Genomic DNA, 22,119 nt, shown 5'->3' on the forward strand with positions numbered 1-22,119 from the left:
AATATTTCATATTCCCTGTGTCAGAAGAAGAGAAAAGTGTAGGAATGTTACTGTTGGTAAAAGAAAAAACAAAATTTTCATCCCCACCGAGAAGTATGCATTCCACAGGTCTTTGGAGAGCAATAAGGACCAAAAGATTTTTCCCTTCCTTTTATTTATTTATTTATTTATTTATTTATTTATTTTGGCTCTTGCAAATCCAGACCACATTATTGATTACTGACTATTCATTGCCGAAGGCTGTACTCTGTATTCAATAAATTAAGCTTTAATTTCGGAGTCCAACAAAATAATTGACCTCAAAAAGAAGATAAATGAAAAGGCTATCCTGAGTTCATGATGAGAATCCGCTTTCCAGTCTCATTATAATAGTATTTTTCAATTCAATGATTTTTCCATTCTTTCATAGTTTCTTTCACACCTTTCACCCTGCTCCTATATGAAAAAGGCCAATCTGTTTTCATTCTTGGTTTCAAGACGGCAAGGTTTTACTGTGATATTTGTAAACTTTGACATTATTAATAATAATCATTTAATATACTTTCCAATTTAGGACAATCTAAGTGACTAGTAAACTTGTGAAAAAATCTGAAATGTTTCTGATTTCATCAAATCATAAATAACATAGACATAGAGCATATATACATATTTTAATTATTAAGCCTTTGACAGTTTTGAACATTTTTGCCCTTCTTGATTTTCCTTAATGAATCCTTCCTTGAAGATTAGGGAGGTTTAATACTGTAGTCTGATTTCACATTTGGGAAAAATAAAATAAGAATTATTTGGTGCCTTGAAAAGATCACATAGGTGTTATAAGTCATGACTTTCAGATAATCCCTCAATTTTTTGCTGGTATGTAGCAACAGAAGTTCTGTATTTAAGAAAAGAATGTATTCTTTCGAAGTAAGAGGATAAACATTGAACAGAATCTTCCTTTAGCTTTAGTGTATTTAGAAACAAATATAAAATAATCATCATTTTAGACACCATTTATTTATCAAGACAGTGGTTCAATGCTATATTATTCAGAACTAAAATAGCTAAATCAAGTACATCTTCAGGCAGCTTTGGATGAAGAAGAAATTAGGTGTAGCTTCCATGGAATCCATGCATAATTTCATTGCTTTTGCTCTTTTGTGTCTCAGGAAAAAAATCCCCCCAGGGCTCCAGAAAAAAAGAAGTTTTTATTTTATCCCCACTGGGATTCCTTGAGGTATCCAGGACCTGATTTTTTCCTGCCTTAGCTGAGAGGGGACATAGCTCCCGGGAATAAGAGGGAGCTCTGGGAGGTAAAGCAGAATCTCTTTGTTATTGGGAACTTGGATTTACAGACTCGGAAACATGATCTTTCCTTAGCCTTTTTCCCACCCCTGATTGCATTCTCCAAATGCAATAGAACTTGAGCTTGCTCTACCCAGGCTCATTTGTGCAAATGGATAAGTATCATACACACATGACCTATGTCTCGAGGGAGACTATGAGGGCTAATGAGTCAAACAGTATCCAATGATGTTTTTCCATCCTATTTTTTTGTATACTGTAACTAACTAATCCCAGAAACACTCAAGTGCTTTTGCGGAGTGAAAGAGACCACTTCTTGGTAGAATCGTTTTCATTTAGAAATTGTTAAGCAGAAAGCCCAGAAAGCCCAAATGCCTATATTTTATTCATATTCTATGAGATGATAATTTATATTTATAATGATAATGCATGGTGTTTCATAACTTTCTGATTTATTATGGCAGCCTAAATTATGTTTATTATAGCTTTGGTAATAAGTGAATTTAATTGCATTGTGAATCTCTAACTGATAATTGATTGCAATATACAGCAACTATAAAGAGTGCAAATATTACATCAATTTGAGTATCCCATTTATGAACTTTTCCAAATAAAAGCAATTTAATTGAATTTAGTGGTAGAACAGATTTGTAAATAGGCTGGAGCAAATGTTTTTATCAGATATGTATTTATTATACTAATGACAATGTTTTGCCACGTATGCTGATTTGAGTTAATATGAAACCATAGGATTTTCTAAAATGTACAATACATGGAAAAATAATTGAGCTTCTTGGAGGAGTATTAAATGGTAAATTCCCAGTGTTAATAGATGTTCTCTTAAACAGAAATTAGATGATCTTGTTTTCTCTGACTCAGAGAAGATCATAGATGTAGGTCAGATCTTATTTAAAATATTGTTGTTGGAGAAAGGAATCTGACTATCCACGTCAGACTATCCATGACATGCATCCTGTATCCATGAGGGCGCAGGATCAATCCCTGGCATCAATCAGTGGGTTAAGGATCAGGCATTGCCTTGAGCTGTGGTGTAGGTCGCAGACATGGCTCAGATCTGGTGTTGCTGTGGCTGTGGTGTAGGCCAGCGACTACAGCTCCAATTCAACCCCTGGCCTGGGAACCTCCATATGCAGCAGGTATGGCCCTAAAAAGACACTATATATTGACTTTATATATATATATATATATATATATAGGCATTAGAAGCATTTGTTTTTGAGGTAAGTAACTGTTTTGGCGTTTCCATATCTTGCTAATTTATGACTGCTTTCTTATTTTATTGGCAGAATTTTTCCGAGAGCTCCTGGAGAATGCCGAAAAGTCCCTAAATGATATGTTTGTACGGACCTATGGAATGCTCTACATGCAGAATTCCGAGGTATTCCAGGACCTCTTCACAGAGCTGAAAAGATACTACACAGGGGGCAATGTCAATCTGGAGGAGATGCTCAATGACTTCTGGGCCCGGCTCCTGGAACGCATGTTTCAGCTGATCAACCCGCAGTATCACTTCAGTGAGGACTACCTGGAATGCGTGAGCAAATACACAGACCAGCTGAAGCCCTTTGGAGATGTTCCCCGGAAGCTGAAGATCCAGGTCACCCGCGCCTTCATTGCTGCTCGGACCTTTGTCCAGGGGCTGACCGTCGGCAGAGAAGTTGCAAATCGAGTTTCCAAGGTAATTGAAAACCTACTGTGTTTCTAACTGGTCTTTCTCGTTTCTCTGTTTGTCAAACACATGTTTTGTTTTATTTTGTTAATTCAAGGTAGGAGTTCTCACTTACAGGTCCTTGCTCCTAGAGAAATCAGCTAAATGTCAAAGCTTAATTCTTTGTGTGAGAGAAGCCAGGATTTCAAGCCAGTCCATGTGATTTGAAACATAATGTCAATATTTATCAGCAATTCAGCAGAGAAGCTTTTATCAGGAAACATGCGAAAACAGGTGTCTTGTAACCATGACCACTTGGCATTTCTGATCAGTTTTAAGGATGATAAATACTCATGAAACAGTCCATTCAGGGGTTATAATCCTCTAGGAAGTTACAAGGTGACAGTTTTCATGGCGCCTGCAAGCGGAGACAAGTTGTTGCTCGGAACACCAGCATCTGGCATTTCTTCTTCTTATCACCCTTGTCAAAGTGGCCAAATTCCTTAATAGTAAAAGAAGAGCCCTTAGCTGACACCTGTAGAACTGGATTAGGGAGGACTAATGAATACAAAGTGTAGATTCTGGTGGAGAATTCTTTTCCTTATCCATTATCTTTGTAATTCAATGCCTTGTATTGAGTTGGGCTTATGAGAAAGATAAATCACTAATACACGCCTGTGCCTTTCCTTGAGGATGTCTCTAAACCTTTAATGCAAGGGGTCTTTTTCCACTGCTGTTTTTAAACATTGACTGTTTCCTGTGTAGAGGATATATGGCTTTGTTTAAATTCTTTCTTGACATTCAACTGCTCTTACGAGATGCAGAGATGGGTTTGCCCATTTATGAGGGCAGTCCAACAAATGAACTGAAAGACGATTACTTTAAGAGGTAAAGTTAAAACAATAGATAACAGGAGTCTGGCATTATGTCCCCAAAGAAGGTCATGTTTGCACAAAGATTATTGCCAAACATTACTTTCTTATTGCGGGGATTTGCCAAAGACCCATATATTTTTCCTAACTGTTGGTACCATCTTGCCATGTTCCTGTTTTCTCTGCTTTGATCTCCTTACTATTTTCATCTTGGTGTAAAGATGTATTTACCCTTAAACATGTGTCTCTATGGCTCGATTTGTAAAATTTATAGCAATCCATTTTTTAATTATCAATTCTTAAAAAGGTTACTTGAGCACATGAAAGTATTATTTGGAAGAAAGCTCTGAGGATGATAATCACGAGGAATTTAATAATATAAAGGGTCTATAACTTTGATGTTTAAAACAAAATTTTTATTGAAAATCAACAACATTCTAGATACCAAAAGTGGATTAACAAATGATTGTCTAGGTGGAATAGTAAGAGGAAATATGATCATCTGAGAAAGTCTGTAAAATAGAAATAAATATAAAAAACATTTTTTAAAGATAGATTTTGATGTTAAAAAATTAGTCACTTTGGCTTCAAATCCTTTGATTTTATTGAAGAATGAAACAGCCAGTGTTTGAGAAACATGAGGTAAATTCAAGGCATGGGTTGAAATATGCAACATCCCTGATTGTATGGATTCTGTTGAGTGTGAATAATGGTTAGATACAAACGTTTTGGTCTGAGGACGTCTCAGTGAGGTAAGAGAATATTTTCTATCAAAGTATCTAAGAAGCCACAGGAGAGGTTGCCACTGACTCTGCCATGGCTCTCCGGGGATGGCACGAACAACAGCCTGGAAATGGTGCCTCACCTTTGTCATTCCCTCACTGTCTTAGTTCTGTGATCTTTGTCTTCCAAAATCTAATATGCTACTCTTCCATGGTAAACGTTGACTTCATGGACTAACCATCAGTAGAATATGACCTTTCATTTTTTTCCAGATGTGAGGAGATGTATACTCTACAACACAGAGATTTTTCTTCCCCTGATTCCTTCATGACAAACATTCCTTGGCAGAATAGCTGCTATGGGTTTACGATGTAGTTTGAGGTCTTATAACCATGAATGCTTATCTATCCAGATATTGGCTTGTCTGACTTGAGTTTCATTAGCCCTAATCTTTTCAAACCATGCTAACATCTGGTCACTGCCTTCTGGTAGGTAGATAGATAGGGATATAAATATGTGGATATATAGCCTTGGATTGAAAAATAAGCTGAGTAGGCATTCTCTGGTGGTTCAGCAGGTTAAGAATCTGGCATTGGCACTGCTGTGGGGCAGGTTCAATCCCTGGCCCAGGAACTTCTGCATGCAGTGGATGCAGCTAAAGAAGAAAACAAAGCTGAGTAATTTTTTCTCAAATAATTTATGACTCAGGAGTTTAAGCATTTTAGCAATGAACTTTCTCACTTAATGATTACAAGATGGTCTGTAGCTGAGTAAACCAGATATAGATCTCCTAGTATTTTTTGACCTTTATCACTCAAACTATTCTTTGTGATAAGAATAAAATATTATAACCCTAACTATATTAAGAAGAGAAGCAAGAATAGTATATGAGGAAGTAATTTGTAAATCGGAATTTTCCCTGTGGTCTATTAATTGAGTGATTTAGAGTTTGTGAATTGATTGCAGAAGAGTTCAGGAATTCAAGGCAAAATTCCCAAATCGAGATCCATAAACTACCTTATCTCCTGCATCTTGGCCTGGGGGATGTTTTTTCTCTTCAGTTTCTCTCTTTTCTAACAGTGGCGTCTTCAATCTCGGAAGGCATCATTAATAGCTTCTAATTAATTGTGTTGGATGGAAAATTTATCTCTTTGGCATAACACAGCAGTTTGACACAACTGTTTTGAAAAAACATTAGGGGAGTTTCCTTACCAGAAAGATGGGGGACTAATTTGTCCATGTCAGCAGAACTATTTTTAAAACTTATTCTTGCCCTATAAGAGGGGAAGAAAAAGTTTTAAATTACTCTTTGAAAATATCTGTGCTCTTGAGGATGTGCATATCTTAAAACTACAACTCTGCCTCTGAAGAAACTATTTCACATGTGTACAAATACATGTAGAATTCATAGCTGATGATTTATGATAACATCCAAAGTAGACATACTATGAATGTCACATCTGCATAAATGGTGATCTTTTCACACTATGAAACCTTACGGAGCATTGAAAATGAGTGAACTATAGCCACACATGTGAATGAATCACAGAAACTTCATTTTGAGACCAAAAAAAAAAAAAAATAGATCAAATCACCAAAGAATATATACCACTCACATAAAGTCAAAAAAAATTGCTAAACACAAAAATATATATATGCCACTCACAAAAAGTCAAAAAAAGATCAAATCACCAAAGAATATATACCACTCATATAAAGTCAAAAAAAAATTGCTAAGCCATACATCATTTAGGAATTAAAATATGTGTGATAGAACTCAGAAGAAAACTTTAAAATGATAAATACAAACAGCAGTAGTAATTACTTCTGGGGATTAGGATTGAAGGTGTCATAAGTTGGGATAGGCAAGAGGTTTCACAGTTGTCAAGCACATGCTCTTTCTTAAGCTCTGTGCTGTGTGTGTGTATGCGCGAGTTTAAGATTGTTTTTAATGAAAGAGATTAAAGTGGGAGAAGACGTTACCCTTGTTCATCTCTGATTTGTTTCATCAGTGAATGCGATCGACTCCCTGAGGTGTCCTTAGTAGTTTATCAGACTTACTGCTGTTTGTAGATTGGACCACTTTCCACATTCTGCCCCATGCCAAAGGACGTCAAGTAGGCATAGAAGGTGGAGCTCTGAAATGAACATTAAAAACAAATGTTGATAATAAAATAATCTTGAGAGAAAGAATCCAGACTATTTTTAAGCATGGCTCCATTTTTCCAGCACCACTCTCACCCCCCCTTCATGAATGGAAACGTGAATGCCAACAGTGCCTCTCGGCTTGTCCGACACTGTGAAAAACAGAAAGAGGGCTGCGCAGAGATAGTAACAGTTATCTGCTTAGACTGATTTTCCATTTTCATCCTGAAGGGCAAGAGGTTCTAGTGTCTTCCCTGGTCCATCTTGATGCCATTTAAACAAAGAAGACATGACTTTCATATCTTTTTGCTTTAGTAAAAGTGACTTCGAGGAGGAAAAGCTATAAATTGTGTCGGTAGCAACCACTTCAACTATGAAAGTCATTCCTTTGATTCATTCCAGACAAATTAGGTAGGTAATGGAATTGGAATTGGTAGAACTTGAGCTATTGCCAAATAGTGTCAGTTATCTCTGTCTGTCTAGCTACCTAGCTACCTACCTACCTATTAACTATCTTCCTATCTATCTATCTAAATTCTTCGGGATCATGATTTTGAAAAGAAAGCCTGGCTTTAGTATGACCAGAATATTTTTATCAACAGTCATCTGCCATTATCTGCTACCTAGAATGGTATATTACATGGAGAGCCTCTTAACTAGTCCACCCACCTGATAAACAGCCTTGCATTAACACAGTATCCCTAGAAAGCAATAAAGAGAGTCACTTTTCAATAAACATATTTGATAGGTGATGAGGCTGAAAAAAATTATCTTCAAATTTAAGGAAATGAAGACTATGAAGTACACCCATTCATACCATTCTCTGATCATAATGCAACACCATTCTGAAAGTTTAGCCATGAATATAGTTTATAAGAGAAATGGTATTCTATGCAGCTGTTGGCTTTCGAGATAGAATTTAAGATCTAAAGGAAGACCACCTGTCACTTGAATGATTTGTTTTGCTCCTTCTGTGGTGATCCTTTGATTGAAGCTATTTTTTTATAGAGTCATCCAGAAATGAAAAGGACCACAAAGAGGCCTTGGGTGAATGAAAGCTTTTTCAATTCTTCTACGGTCGGGGTATTCTCTTCTGTAATTGATGATTATCCAGTGTAGGTTAAGTCAGCAATATACAACATTAGGAAGAATAGGTAAGCCTTTTGAAATTGTCAATAATGCTTTTATATTTATAACTTTTAAGTCACTATAAATAATATATGCTTGCTATTTTATGATGATGGTGTGGGCATTATTATATTTAGAAAGTACTTTGCAATCAATCAATAAATAATTTCATGATATAAAAAATAGTAACCAAATGTCATTAGTACTAGGAGTCAAAACAATAAAAATAGCTTATTAATATCATTCATTGAAAATGTATGAATTTTACCATGGGCCATGTGCTGTGATAAGCACTGGAAATCACGGCAGTGTGAGGAAGTCCAGGTATCTTAAGAAGAAAAGAACATGTCCACTAAAGAGGAGCATGTGTTATCAACAGAGGACTCCAGGGAAGTAAGGACAGGGTCCCATTTTTTTGAAAACTGTGTGGTTGTTTTGATTAAAACAATGAAAATCTGCCTTATTAATTTTAAGTTCTCTTGCAAAGTGCCTAGCTTAGGTGTCCAAGTTTGGAAAACAGTTAAGAGAGCGAAAATTGAGACAAATGAAGCCATTTATATCCAGTGCATTAAAAGCTATATGCATATCCTTTTTGTCCTTTTTGTAGCTTGTGTCCATTTCTAGTAACCTATGCCCGAGTTAAGCTTTTTTCTTAAATTATACTGTCTTTTGGGATTCCACTTCTAAGTACATTTCTCCCCACTCTGAATCTAGTTTTCAAGTTTGAGGCAAATTGAAAGAAGTTAAGCCATTCCTTAACTCTGTGTCAATGCAGTATAGCTAGAAAATGGATGGGAACTACAGTTCTGACCATACCTAACAGGTATAATCTTCGTCTCCCTGATAGCCCAAGATGGGGTGGTTATAACACCTCGACATTCATCTGATCCAAATGTGGATTCTTATATAAGTGAACCATTAATAAGGACCATTGTGACAGTTTAGCTCAGGCCTCATCAATAAGCATTTGTTCAGTGTGTTTTATGCATCCACTGCTGTTGGTAAGTTCTTAAGATACAAACACTAAGCAAGTTAAAGTCCTTGCACGTGCTAATTGGGGAAGAGACAGAAAATTTAAAATGCCCATATCTAATGAGAGAATTCTGCAGCAAATGCTTTGGGAACACAGAGGAAAGACACCTAGCTCCGTGTTGGGGTGCAAGGAAACTTTCAGGGTAGAGATGCCCTGAGCCGTGTCTTAAAGGATGCACGCCCATTGGGACAGATGATGAGGGCACCTAGCAATGGAAAAGGTGCTTCAGGCAGTGGCAACAACTCAGCAGAGGCGCAGTAGGAAAGCACAGAGGTGGGCAAGGTGCTGCAAGCACGTGGTATCCCTAAGGTGTGAAATAGAAGGCAGTGAATAGGCAGACAGACATCAGACTGGAACTAAATGGAATCGTTCAGTGAAAACTATTTCACCAATGATTTTGTGTTTGTCTATTTTGCTGGCATAACCAAAAGTTAGCCTTTTTATTGAAGTATAGTTAATTTATACTGTTGTGTTAGTTTCAAGTGTACAGCAAAGTAATTCAGTTATACACATATGCATATATATATATATATATTCTTTTTCAGATTCTTTTCCATAGGTGATTATAGCAAGATATTGATTATTGTTCCCTGTGGTATACAGTGGGTCCTATTTTATATATAATAACGCGTGTATGTTAACCTCAAATTCCTATTTTATCTCCCCTGCGCCACTCTCCCCTTTGATAACTATAAGTTTGTTTTCTGTGTCTGTGGGTCTATTTCTGTTTTGTGAAAAAGGTCATTTTTATTATTTTTAGATTCTGTTTATAAATGGTATCATAAGATGTTTGTCTTTCTTTGCTTAGAAGTGTTCCGCTACTTTTGAAGGACAAACATACTGAGCACCTACTACGCACTGAGCATTGTTCTGTAAGAAACAGGAAATCACAATGACTGGCATTGTCCTTGAGGAAATCACAGTCTATACAAAAGAGAAAAAGGTGCAGAAATTTAAGTGTGGCACAAAGGATCAGGATAAAGACAGGGGTGTGGGTAAAACGCTGTGTGAATCAAGAGAAACACATACTTCCTACTTCCCTTTGACTTGGAAAATTGGAAAAAAAAAAAAAAAGCACCTTAGAGTAGGTTATATTCAGACTTGGACTCACAGAATGAATAAGTTCTTACAGAGGGAGAAAAGATCTAGGGCTTTCTTGCCAGGGGCCCAGCAGATTCAAAGGCATGCCTCATGAAAGGTTATGCTTTTGCAGAGATGAGGCCAGAAGGTAGATCTGGATCATATTATTTGTGCTTTATATTTCAGGCTAAGGAATTTGAAAGACCTTGCAGAGGCTAAGGTTTTTCAAAAGACAAATATGTGGTCAGATTTTTCCTTATGAAAGATGGTTCCTAGAGATGATAAACTGGGGTGGGAGAAACGGATGGTGAATGCAGGGGTGGAAACTCTTATAATTGCCCAGGTGAGCGGTGATGTAAGCTGAGTCCAAGCAGGTGGAGCAGACTGGGGAGTGAGTGCATCTGGAGAGACAAAGGAACAAAGCAGCAGGGTGTGAATATGGTGTGTCTTCTCAGATTGTATCCCCAGCACCAAGCACGTTTCCCGTCCCTCTGTACATTTCGTAACAGTTGTCTGCCTGCTGACTGGTTTGAGAATCAACAACATCGAATGTGTGTTGGCAAAGGATGGTAACATTTGGCAGAAGAAAAAAGAGAACAGGATCAGATGAAACATCACGGGGTATAAATATTTAAAGAGGATACAGAAAAGGAAGACAACTAGAAAAGCATATTGTCCTGAAAGGAAAGGAAGAGAGATGCTAAAGAAATAGGGTAATCGGCAGCATCAAGTGTTGCAGATAGTTCAGTGGGAAGCGCAGAGAAAATAGACCTTTGTTTTGGCCATAAAGATGCTAACTTTATCGAGTGTGGTTTGACGACAGCGAGTATTATTGGTTGAGATGTTAACTCTTCTGGCCCTATGCTTTCCCGCAGAGGCTGAACAAAGCATGGTCCATGGACTAGAGCTCATCCAAGAGCAGGTTGCTATGGTTCTGCAGCAAATATAAACATTAAAAGCATTTAAAAAGTCTCGATAGCAATGTCACATTGCCCTGACCTCCAGAAGGGACCCCAGCAGTGGACTCTTCCTTACATAGTGTTGAACTTGAACAGTGCGTCTCCTTCGTGTGAGGTGCCTCTTGGTTATGCTGTGTAGGATCAGATATAAGGTCAGGACATGCTGGGAAACATCAAACAGCCAGCCAAAGCCTGGCCAGATCATTTGAGCCTCAAACAGGTAGTTTGCAACATACTCTTCTAGAGCCATGCTAAGACTAGAAACATAAGGAACATACATTGACTAGCTGTGTTTGGGCTTTTTCTTTCGCTATTCAGCCTCCCTTTACCCCTCTCTGTGCCTCCCTGGCCTAACCTTCTTCCCCCTGGGGTGCTTTCTCTATGTGTGCAACAATGATGGGCTCTCATAGACCCATTTTGATTAGCATGTCTGCTGTTTGCCTGTGCCCCACAGGTAGGAGACCCACCCACCCACCCTGACCCCCAGAGCCCTGGGCAACAAGCAGACGTCTTTGCTACTGACAGGGAACATCCCCTGGTGACATGTGCCAATTTAGGTAGAGCACAAATAACAAAAGGCCCGTGAATACAACTCTAGCGCAGTAACGCAAAGAATGCAGCTTCTAAAGTAGCTTCCTAAAGAAAAATGGACCTGGCACTTGATCCCTGTGTCAGTGCTGACTCTCTTCTCGGGTATTTCTCTCTGAATGCATTTACGATTTTCCTTCCGGAAGGTTCTGTGAAACACCGTTGGAACAATAGTCCTGCTGCAATCACTTGCACGTGCAAAAGCACGTTCAGAGCACTGACAGGAGGCAGTGCCGCCGTCTGTGTGTTATCATACCCGAACTTGAAAGTCTGGAGGATTTTTCTTTGGTTGCCCCATCTTCAGACAGTCAGTGTTACAAGGACATTCCCTGAGGCACTATCAGTGCACTGTAGAGGTTTATGAGCCAAGATCCACATCAAAAATAACTTTAATAAAGTTTGACAGATATAGTGTATTAATAGTGCTGATATAGTGAAGCAGGACTTATGGAGGGACTTTGACATATTAGGTTTTTTTTGAAATGGAGGTATTAGAGCATACAAATATTGGATCGTAAGGAAGATAGGGAGGTTGTGTTATTACATATCATAGATTTTCTCCATTGTTATCGTTGTGATTACAAGCAAGGGTTATTCCCCTTCATGTGTCTTTGTTACACCTCTTCATCTTGATGAGTGATATTTCGTGTAGACACAATGGATCAATCCCAGATACTTAGAAAACAGTAATCATCCCCGTACTGTATGGAAATGCTCCGTTTTCTTGTGTCTAAATTGAATAGCCAAGGGTGAAAATGGACAGTTCAGAGTGTCAGTAATAGGATAATGGGGACTTTGACATTCAGATGGCAGTAAAACTGTAGCCTAAATCAATAGATGCTTCAAGTTAACGTCAGCTGACACGTAAGTGGTTGGCATAAACAGATTTTTTTAAATTCGTTTTTGTCCTTGCAGGAACGCGCTGCCTGTCAGAAATGCCTCTGTCATACTTAATACTCAGCCGATAGCAGGATTTTATATGGAAATTTAATCCTCTTCATCTCATAGTATCTGAAGAAGACAGGAAGGGAAAATGTGTTCATTTTGTAGACGATTTCAGCCAAGAGGTTCATCCTAGTCAACATTTTAAACGTTCATAAATATACTAATTATGGAAATGTTATTATTCTGCATGTCATTCTCATAGTAGCTACAAAAATGTTTCTCCATAAAGAAATACATCTGTTTATAGATGTAGAGAACAAACTTGGGGTTGCCAAGGGGGATGGAGGAGGGAGGGGGGATGGACTGGGGGTTTAGTGTTACCAGGTACAAACTATGACACTTAGAATAGATAAGTAATGAGGCCCTGCTGAATAGCCCAGGGAACTATATCCAGTCTCTTGGGATAGCACATGATGGAAAATAGTATAAGCAAGGGAATATATGAATATATATATATAGATATATATATATACGCACGCTTATGATTGGTTCACTTTGCTGTATAGCAGAAATTGACACAACATTGTAAATCAACTGTCTTCTAATAAAAATAAATAAGAAATATATCTGCTTATATATAGTGGGTATTAAAACTTTGTTTGCTCTTGGCTTTCCAGAAACACATCCTTTTGCTAAAAATACATCAAGATGTAAAGCAGCCTTTATTTCACTGTGTTTCAATGACAGTGGACAGCCCTAAGTCAGAAATATAAGATTCGATAGTGCTTTAAGAAGAGCAGAGAACCAGTGCTCTGCAGAAGTTGTTTCCTCTTTAGAGTTCTGCGCCCTAAATTAGAGGCTAGGCCAAGGAGAATTCAGCTGTGCTTGCAATAAAGTATTTTCTGGAAAAGACAAACCTGGTGGTATCCTATAGCTTTGGGGGTAGGCAGAAGATAACGATATGAAATATTCATGTCACTATTTCCATAAGATATGAGAAATGTCTATTTCGGAATGGAGAAAAAAGCACTCTGACATTTTGGCTGGAATAGCAGATGGAATCCAGATTGAACGTCTTTCTTATGGGTGCAGGATTTGTTTTGTTTTTAAAGTGTGAATGCGATCGCTATAGCTTTTTCCCATAGACAGTCTGATATACCAATTGTTTAATAAATTAGAAGACCTTTGGCTCTCCGCTACCCAGTGTCTCCCTCCTGATCAATTTATAGTTCATTACTTGTTCTGGGACTGTGGGACAAAGAGAAATGGGAAAATGAGTTAATCACATAAATCACTCAAAAATGAACATTTTTTTCCCCTTTTCATAGCTAACAGGGTTCAGATAAAACTGTCACTCTAGCTTAAAATACCTGGATATTTAATTTCTGTTGGTGGTCAGAAACATAGTTTTGTGTATTTTAACATTTTCTTCTGACTGTAAAGTCAATACGCTCATCCAAAAAGAACAAAATGTAGAGAATGCAAAAGAGTACAAAGAAGAAAATCAAAGAATCCCAAATTCCCACTACCCAGAGTGTCTGGTGTCGAAAGTGTGCATTTCTAGTGTCTTTGTACCTTTAATATGTTTTGATATTACATATGGTTAAATCGTGGGGGATACTTAATATTGGACCCTACTTTTTTTTCACTTTAACACAAGCATTTTTACACATTAATACCGTTTCTTTAAAAAAAAAAATTACTCTTATTTTTAAAGATTTACCTTGAGACCAAAAGGACTTGGTTGCTGCCAGTGGATCTGGGGATCTTTCATCAATAGTCCCCCCCTGGATATTCGTACTAAGGGACGAAAACAACTGTCCTAAGTCATTTCCATGTGTGCCAAGGGTCGTGTGGGTGTTTTAACTCATTTTGCACACTGACTGCCAGTATACATGGGAGTTTCATGACTCCCTTCTCAGGTACTTAACTATTTAAATTTCTTGATGGATTTATATATACTCCAGACAGTAAAAAGAATCAGAAGCAATTTTTTAAAAGGGGAAAATAGAGTAGATATAAAGTGGTCAAAGGAAGGAACTGATAGAAAAATGTTTATTAGAACTCCTTAATATTTCCCCTTAGGCCGAAAATCTCCATCTAAGCCCCACTGCATGACTTTGGCCTAAAGACATGTTCATTTGGGATGACTTTTTTATTTATTTTATTTTAATTTAATTTAATTTTATTTAATTTAATTTAATTTTATTTTCGTAGGGCCAAATCCACAGCATATGGAGGTTCCCATGCTAGGGGTGGAATCAGAGCTGTAGCTGCCAATCTACACCACAGCCACTGCAATGCCAGATCCGACCCGGATCTGAGCTGTGTCTGCGACCTACACCACAGCTTTTGGTAACGCTGGACCCTTAAACCACTGAGCAAAACCAGAAATCGAACCCAAGTCCTCACAGATACTAGTCGAGCTTGTTCACCACTGAGCCACAATGAGAACTCCTGAGATGACTTCTTTAAGAGTTCAAATAATGTTTTATTTATTATTATTATTATTATTATTATTATTATTTGTCTTTTTGCCTTTTTAGGGCCACACCTGTGGCACATGGAGGTTCCCAGGCTAGGGGTCTAATCAGAGCTGTAGCCACCAGTCTACACCACAGCCACAGCAACGCCAGAACCATGCAGCATCTGCAACCTACACCACAGCTCATGGCAACACTGGATCCTTGACCCTCTGAGAGAGGCCAGAGATTGAACCCGCAACCTCATGGTTCCTAGTGGGATTCCTTTCTGCTGCACCACAACGGGAACTCCAAATAATGTTTTAAAATGGGGAGGATGGACTTCTATTGTGGATTCTATAATTTCTGGTGATTATGACCAACCCAAGCCTTGTTCTGCATGTTAAAAGTAAGCTGAGGAGTTGCGGTCGTGGCGCAGTGGTTAACGAATCCGACTAGGAACCATGAGGTTGCAGGGTCGGTCCCTGCCCTTGCTCAGTGGGTTAATGATCCGGCGTTGCCATGAGCTGTGGTGTAGGTTGCAGACGCGGCTGGGATCCCGCGTTGCTGTGGCTCTGGTGTAGGCCAGTGGCTACAGCTCCGATTCAACCCCTAGCCTGGGAACCTCCATATGCAGCAGGAGCGGCCCTAGAAAAGGCAAAAAAAGACAAAAAAAAAAAAAAAGAAAAGAAAAAGTCAGCTGGAGCAGAAGAGTATTTAGTGTTTGTTTCAGCTTAAGCATCATGTTCTGGGTTGAAGCAGATCTGATCCCTCCCAAGGTTGGCCTGATGCTGAAGTCAGTGTTGGTTGCCATCTTTGGCAATGTTTGGCTCTTTTTCTCACAATAGAAAAATATTTCTCAGTATCTGCGTCTTTAGTAAAAGCGAAATAATGAGAGACAATAGGGACTTGTCTCAAAAAAAAAAAAATAGTGGGAAGCATTTATTGTATTTTTTGGAAGTATAAAATACTGTAAATATTTAATTTGCAAGTTGTAACTATGCTTTAAAAATACAGTCAATGAACTTGACGATTGGTTATTGACTCCTTAGCGTTTGAATTTGAAAACCTTCTTTTTCTTCCTTCCTTTCTTCCTTCCTTTCTTCCTTCCTTCCTTCCTTTCTTTGCCACACCTGCAACATTTGGAAATTCCCATCCAGGAATCAAATTCCTGCTGCACTTGTGGCCTGTACCATAGCTACAGCAATGCTGGATCGTTAACCAGCTGCGCCACAAGGGAACTTCTGCAACCCTTCTAAAGGGTGAAGCCATCACTATGACCTAAACTTTATTCTTTGATCAAATAAAAGCAAACCAATAGCTAAGAGGAAAAAAAAAAAAAAACAAAAACCTACTATTTCTGATGTTGCAGTCAGGAAAGAATCCTCCCCTTTCACGTCTTCAAGAAATTTCTAGAAGTTTACTGATCGAAGGCATCACCATTGTCAGATTCACTTCCTGTCTACTGTAAAGAGAAGCTAAATGTTCTTGAGTGCTAGACAGCCACTATACTAAGTACTTTTCACACACTTTCATTTAATCCTTACATTAAACCCATGAGATGGGTAGAGTTATTATTGCATTTATGAGATAAGGAACTTGGAGCTGAATGGCACAGACCCTATGCTCTAAATCCACAATTCCTCTCCCAGTGTTGAGGCTTTTGTCTAAATACAGCAACCCAGAATAAAACTCCTTGGTCCATGGTCATTGGTCCATGGTCACTGGTCCAGTAGTTGGTTCAGTCCATACCAATAAGAATATGATGGGAATCACATGTATAATTCAGAATTTTCTGTAAGCAGATCAAAATAAAAAGATACAGGTGAAACTAATTTTTTTTCTTTTTACAGCCACATCTGTGGCATATGGATGTTCTCAGGCTAGGGGGCAAATCGTAGCTGCAGCTGTTGGCCTATACCACAGCCGCAGCAATGCTGGATCCGAGCTACATCTGCAGCCTACAGTGCAGCTGGCAGCAATGCTGGATCCTTAACCTGCTGGGTAAGGCCAGGGATGGAACCCACATCCTCATGAAGACTATGTTAGGTTCTTAACCCACTGGGCCACAATGGGAACGCCTGAAAGCAATTTTAACAATAAATTTTGAGCCCAGTATACCCAAAAGACTGTCAATTAAATATGTAATCAATATAAAAATTGATAGTGAGCTATTTTAATTTTTTGTATTAAGTTCTCAAATTTTGGTGTGTATTTTATACTTCAAACAGATCTCAGCTTAGGACTGCTCACGTTTTGCAGGGCACATGTGGCTAGTGACTGAGGTATTGACAGTGCAGATGTATAGTTTTCATGCATCCTCCTCCTATTTAAGGCAAAGACTGTTAGGAATTCACACCAGGAACTCTAAACTTTTGTGGCTGATTATTCATACAGTTCCTCTGGGTATGAGGAAAAAAGAGAAAGAGTCTGTCTTTTCATAATGCATTTTGGGCCCTGACTCAAACTCTGACATAAATAACACGGACATTTTATTGAGAGATTTGTTCTTCTCAGCCCCTCAAAGCTGGCTCTGTATGTGGCACAGCCGTTGTTCCTACGTGTAATGAGCATCAGGAAGATTGTAAATTACCAGGGGTGAAGTCATCAGTGCTTTTCAGTCTGCCTGAGGGAGATGGAGGAGACTAATTAACGCTAGAGTTGGTGAGCATCTATGGGTGTCAACAAACAAAAGAAAGAAATGCTGGGAGTTCCTGCTGTGGCTCAGCAGGTTAAGGTCAGGACAGCATTGTGTCTGGGAGGATGCGGGTTCCATCTCTGGCCTGGCTCAGTGTGCTAACGATCCAGCATTGCCACAAGCGGTGTCATAGGTCACAGATGGGCCTTGGATCGGGTGTTGCTGTGGTGTAGGCCGTAGCTGCAGCTTAGATTTGTCCCCGCTCCAGGAATTTCCATATACCTCAGGTGCAGCTCGAAAATGGGAGAGAGAGAGAAAGAAAAGAAAGAAAGAAGGGAAGGAAGGAAGGAGAAAGAAAAGAAGGTCAGCTATTATCAAAGAGGCCTCTCTGAGATATTTCATTCTTGTAAAGGGGCCCTAATGCTCAAAAAGGTACCCAATTGCTGGATTAAATGTCTCAAAACCACACAACTAATTTGTGTTCAGATAGATTTGAGGGTATTTCTAGACTTTTTTTTTTTTTCTTTGTGGGCGAAAGCCCCTGAAATATTGGTTCTCTGAGATGTCTCATTAAAACATTTTAGGACATGATTTTTTCAAGAAACCAGGAAATTACAACTTTAGTGAATTACTATTTGGGTGCATAACGTGATGCTTTGGGGACTGACAGAGTTGACATTGATCTTTTGTAAATGTCTGTCCCTGTCAGGGAAAAGCTTATCAAGAAAGGGGTCCTACTGTGGAATTGAGACTTTCAGCGCCGCTCTGCAAACTGTGATTTGTTTATGGTTTCCCTTTGTGATACATTGAATCAGATCAGTCTGGCACAAGCAGTCAGCTCTGTGGCAGCCACCATGTCCTGGATCCATTCAGCTTTCCCCCAGGCTCATCATACCATAGCGCAGGAGAGCTGACTTTAGACTTATTTTATAATTCTATTCATTACATTAATTTAGAATATGTAAACTAATTTATTGTGATATTTAGAATTATTTTCCTCAAGAGAGCCCAGAATATTAGGTTAGCAGTTTTTTTTTTTTTTTTGAGAACAACTTTGATTCAATTTCAGAGGGCAGGCCATTTAATGTCAGCATCCCATAATTTTAGCGACACAGTGTCATTTTTTTCTCTACTTCTCACAGCTGAGTCAAAAATCTATTTGAGAGGGTACAAGTATGTCAGAGCATGTCCAGCGGAGAGAGTTTCTGGATCCCTTCTGTCTATCTGCAGCCTCAAATTCTTCGTCTTTAGTTGCATTTCTTTTTCAATACTCAGTGACCCTACCAAATATTTTATTAAAACCTGAACTTAAGGAGTTTCCATTGTGGCGCAGCGGAAACGAATATGACTAGTAACCATGAGGTTGTAGGTTCAACCCCTGGCCTCGCTCAGTGGGTTAAGGATCTGGCGTTGCCCTGAGTTGTGATGTAGGTCACAGATGTGGCATGGATCTGACATTGCTGTGGCTGTGGCGTAGGCCGGCAGCTGTAGCTCTGTTTGACCCCTAGCCTGGGAGCCTCCATGTGTGGTGGGTATGGCCCTAAGAAGCTAAATAAATAAATGATTTAATGAATTAATTAAATACCAAAAAAACCCTGAGCTTAAATATTTGAACCAGAACTTTATAGCCACATCATAAGTCATATTCTTTCTGTGTGGCTTCCTGTTTGTATTTCTCCCTTTCCATGGCCTCAGTTTCTGCTAAAATCAAAACTCTGTTCCCATTAAGTCTTGGCTTTTGCCCCCTGCAGGCAATTTACCCAAGCTTTAGGCGCTGGACCTTCTTTGGGGAACATTTCATCCTGAGAACATTTCATCCCATGTCATTTTGATTAAGTCACTGTCCTATTCATAAATCCCAGCAGTAGATTGTCAGTTACTCGAATAATCTGGACCATTTACTGAGTGCTCAGCTTTCTGCCGGGTTCAGACTTGAATGCCAGATCCCAGGCTAGGTTGACAGCTCTGACGTTGGCAATCCAGCCTTCAAGTCTTCAATCTCTCGTTGCCCTCGTTGCCCTGTACCCTTAGTCCCAACTCAGGACCAGTTTTGTTCAAGCAAATATATTCAAGCTTTGCCCCTCGTGAAATTTCGAGTGACCGTTTCCCTGTGATTAACCTTACCTGCCATACCTTCCTCTCCTCGTCCCACCAAATATCTGTTACCTCATTCACAACTTGCTGAAACATACTTATTGCCATGTCTCGTATCTGTAGTCATTCCCTTTCAGCCTAATCAGGCTGTGTTTGTTTTTACTTAACTTTTTTTCAGAACTTCTGTTCTAAGCTTTGGCCATGGTCATGTGGCATTCTACATATGTTGCTTTAAAGTTTCTCTGGCAGTTTTCTGTATGATGGGCTTTGCCAAGCCGAAGGTTGTAACTCCAATTCCAAAAATTCCAAAAAAGGAAATGCTTTCCATGGTTAATATTCCTCAAAGCAAGAGTGCATTCCTCACTACTGCACTATGGGGATGGCAGACATCGTAAGTAATGTTATCACTGCTGTTATATTACTTTTTTCCTTACTTTCAGTCGTATCATAGTTGGAATGATGGGGAAGAGAGATATCCACATATCAGAACATCTCCCATTTTATTGTAAATAACTTCTGATGGTTTTAGGAAAGGATATAATGTATAGGTCCTTCTAGAATTCTGCCACCCCCTCTCCCCAAAATAAAATTAAATACTCAGTGCATATGGTTACCCAACAGAACCGTAACTCCTTTTTATGCTTGTTGGGACATCCAGGTGGAGAGACGTAGACGGCTGAAAGATTAATGACTGCATATAGGCTGAGAAGCCATGTAGTCCCTTAGTTATCACCTAAATGATGTAGTACCTCGAGGCCTGTTGAAGAGTAATGAATCTTCATTTGTATTCCAGATTGCAAAGTATGTATATCATCTAGCTATAGGCAGATATAGATATCCATATCCATACTGTTTCCATAGTTACTGGAGCAACTATTGTTTCACTCATATTTTCCCTTCACGTCTTAGAACTCATCTATCCAGAAGTTTATTGACACCATGATCACAATTCAGTTCCATGAATTGTCAGTGGAGAAAAGTGTGGTTTCATATTCTTCCAGCATCAGCACTGTGGATTTCCTTAAGTGGTGGTTAAATAGAAGAGAAAGATGTGCCAGCATGTTGAAATCTTGGGACTATTTTTTTTTATTGGGAGTTATACGAATTATTAAAGAGAAAGGAAAGAAAGAAAGGGAAAAGCCACTAATCTCTTTTGTAAAGTGCTCACATTGCACATTTACAATTAAGCTGCTCTGATTTCTGTAATTAAAATAATTTCCTCTGAGAGACCTTAATAGTTCATGCCCATGAGTAAAAAAAGGCTGTTGTCATGAATGAACGATTGAAAGAAAGATCTTATCCACATGCTTTTGTTCCAATGAGAAAACTTTGAAAACAAACTAGGCAAGAAAAAGACAATCAGTAGGGTTAGCCCAGGATTGTTTTAGCAATCCAGGGGATGGACCAGCTCATGCATTTATTCATTCCTTCATTCAGCGAGCAGTTATTGAGCACGAACTCCTTGGCAGGTGCAATGGGTACAGTGGTGAATTAAGACCTAGCCCTGCCCTAAAAGAACTCCTGTTCCAGAAGGGGTACCAGACAAATGAATTAGTAAAGGCAATAAGTGCTAAGACGGATGTATGTGTGGGTCATAAGATGCAGGTGTCCACTGATACAAGCCCATCCCATGGAGAGCCTTAGAGCCTTTTGTAAAATGCCTTAGAGCATTTTATTTTGCCAACCATAGATGTAGTGGCAACAGAGACATATATTTTAACGGAGATATAAAAAGTCACTGTTTAGTTATTGAGAAGATAAACTACGTAAAGAATTGGTAAATACGTATTGTTTCGTTTCAAAGTATGTTGCTATTACTAGAAATACTTTATTGCATTTTATTATATGTGCATATACTATAAATAAATGTCATACCATAAATAGAATATGAATAATATGGAGGAAAAAGTGAAGAGAGGAGAAGTTTAATGTAATCCAGAGCTCAGTAGATCAAGAACAGGACATTGCTGGAACTGAATTCTTGCTTTGACCTGATAAGTTCTGAATTACTTCATTTCTTTCCTCCTCGGTGAAATGAGCGGGTAGGATGAGATGAAATGCTTTACTGGGATGGAGATTCCAAATGTGGCGGTTATCAAGGTCATGAACATATGACCTGGGAACTAAGGTATATACTCGGGCCTGCTCATCAGGATGATGAGATTGATGTGGGGAAAAGCGGGTCAAGTAATTCACTAGCAATTAATTTGAAAATTGTAAGTTTAAATTTTATTTTATTAGAGCTGATTTACACTGCTGTGTCAATTTCTGCTGTATGGCATAGTCCACACTGCCTCATTTGGCGTGCCCCCAAGTGTTTTTGAACATGGCTTTGGAGTCCATCGATTACTCTGGTTGTCACTCTTATTACTGGGCGCATCTCTAATTTGGGGGTAGTGCAGTTTATTCTTAAAATACCAGTCTGTTGCTCTGCTCATAAATCACTTCAAACTCCAAGGACACTGTTGAGCAGTAGGACACCTGTATGCTTAATGGGTTTCCATGGGCCTCCTACAATTGAACCTGTCCGTCGGGCAGATTCAAGCACCTACAACTACT

The 22,119-nt window shown here is 38.8% G+C and overlaps 1 protein-coding gene across 2 annotated transcripts in view; it reads left to right on the plus strand.

The window, feature by feature from the left end:
* Nucleotides 1-22,119, plus strand: part of GPC6 (glypican 6) — a 1,126,030-nt gene that overhangs the window by 564,415 nt on the left and 539,496 nt on the right. For both annotated transcript variants that reach the window (XM_021065371.2, XM_021065372.2), the window contains exon 3: nucleotides 2,592-2,983. In XM_021065371.2, the coding sequence (XP_020921030.1) occupies nucleotides 2,592-2,983 (392 nt within the window). The remainder of the gene's footprint in view (nucleotides 1-2,591; nucleotides 2,984-22,119) is intronic.

Source organism: Sus scrofa, chromosome 11 (genome assembly GCF_054392235.1).
Source record: "Sus scrofa isolate SSC_HxYL_T2T_F1_AM1 chromosome 11, Sscrofa_HxYL_maternal_Yorkshire_Landrace_v2.0, whole genome shotgun sequence".
Classification (NCBI taxonomy): domain Eukaryota; kingdom Metazoa; phylum Chordata; class Mammalia; order Artiodactyla; family Suidae; genus Sus; species Sus scrofa.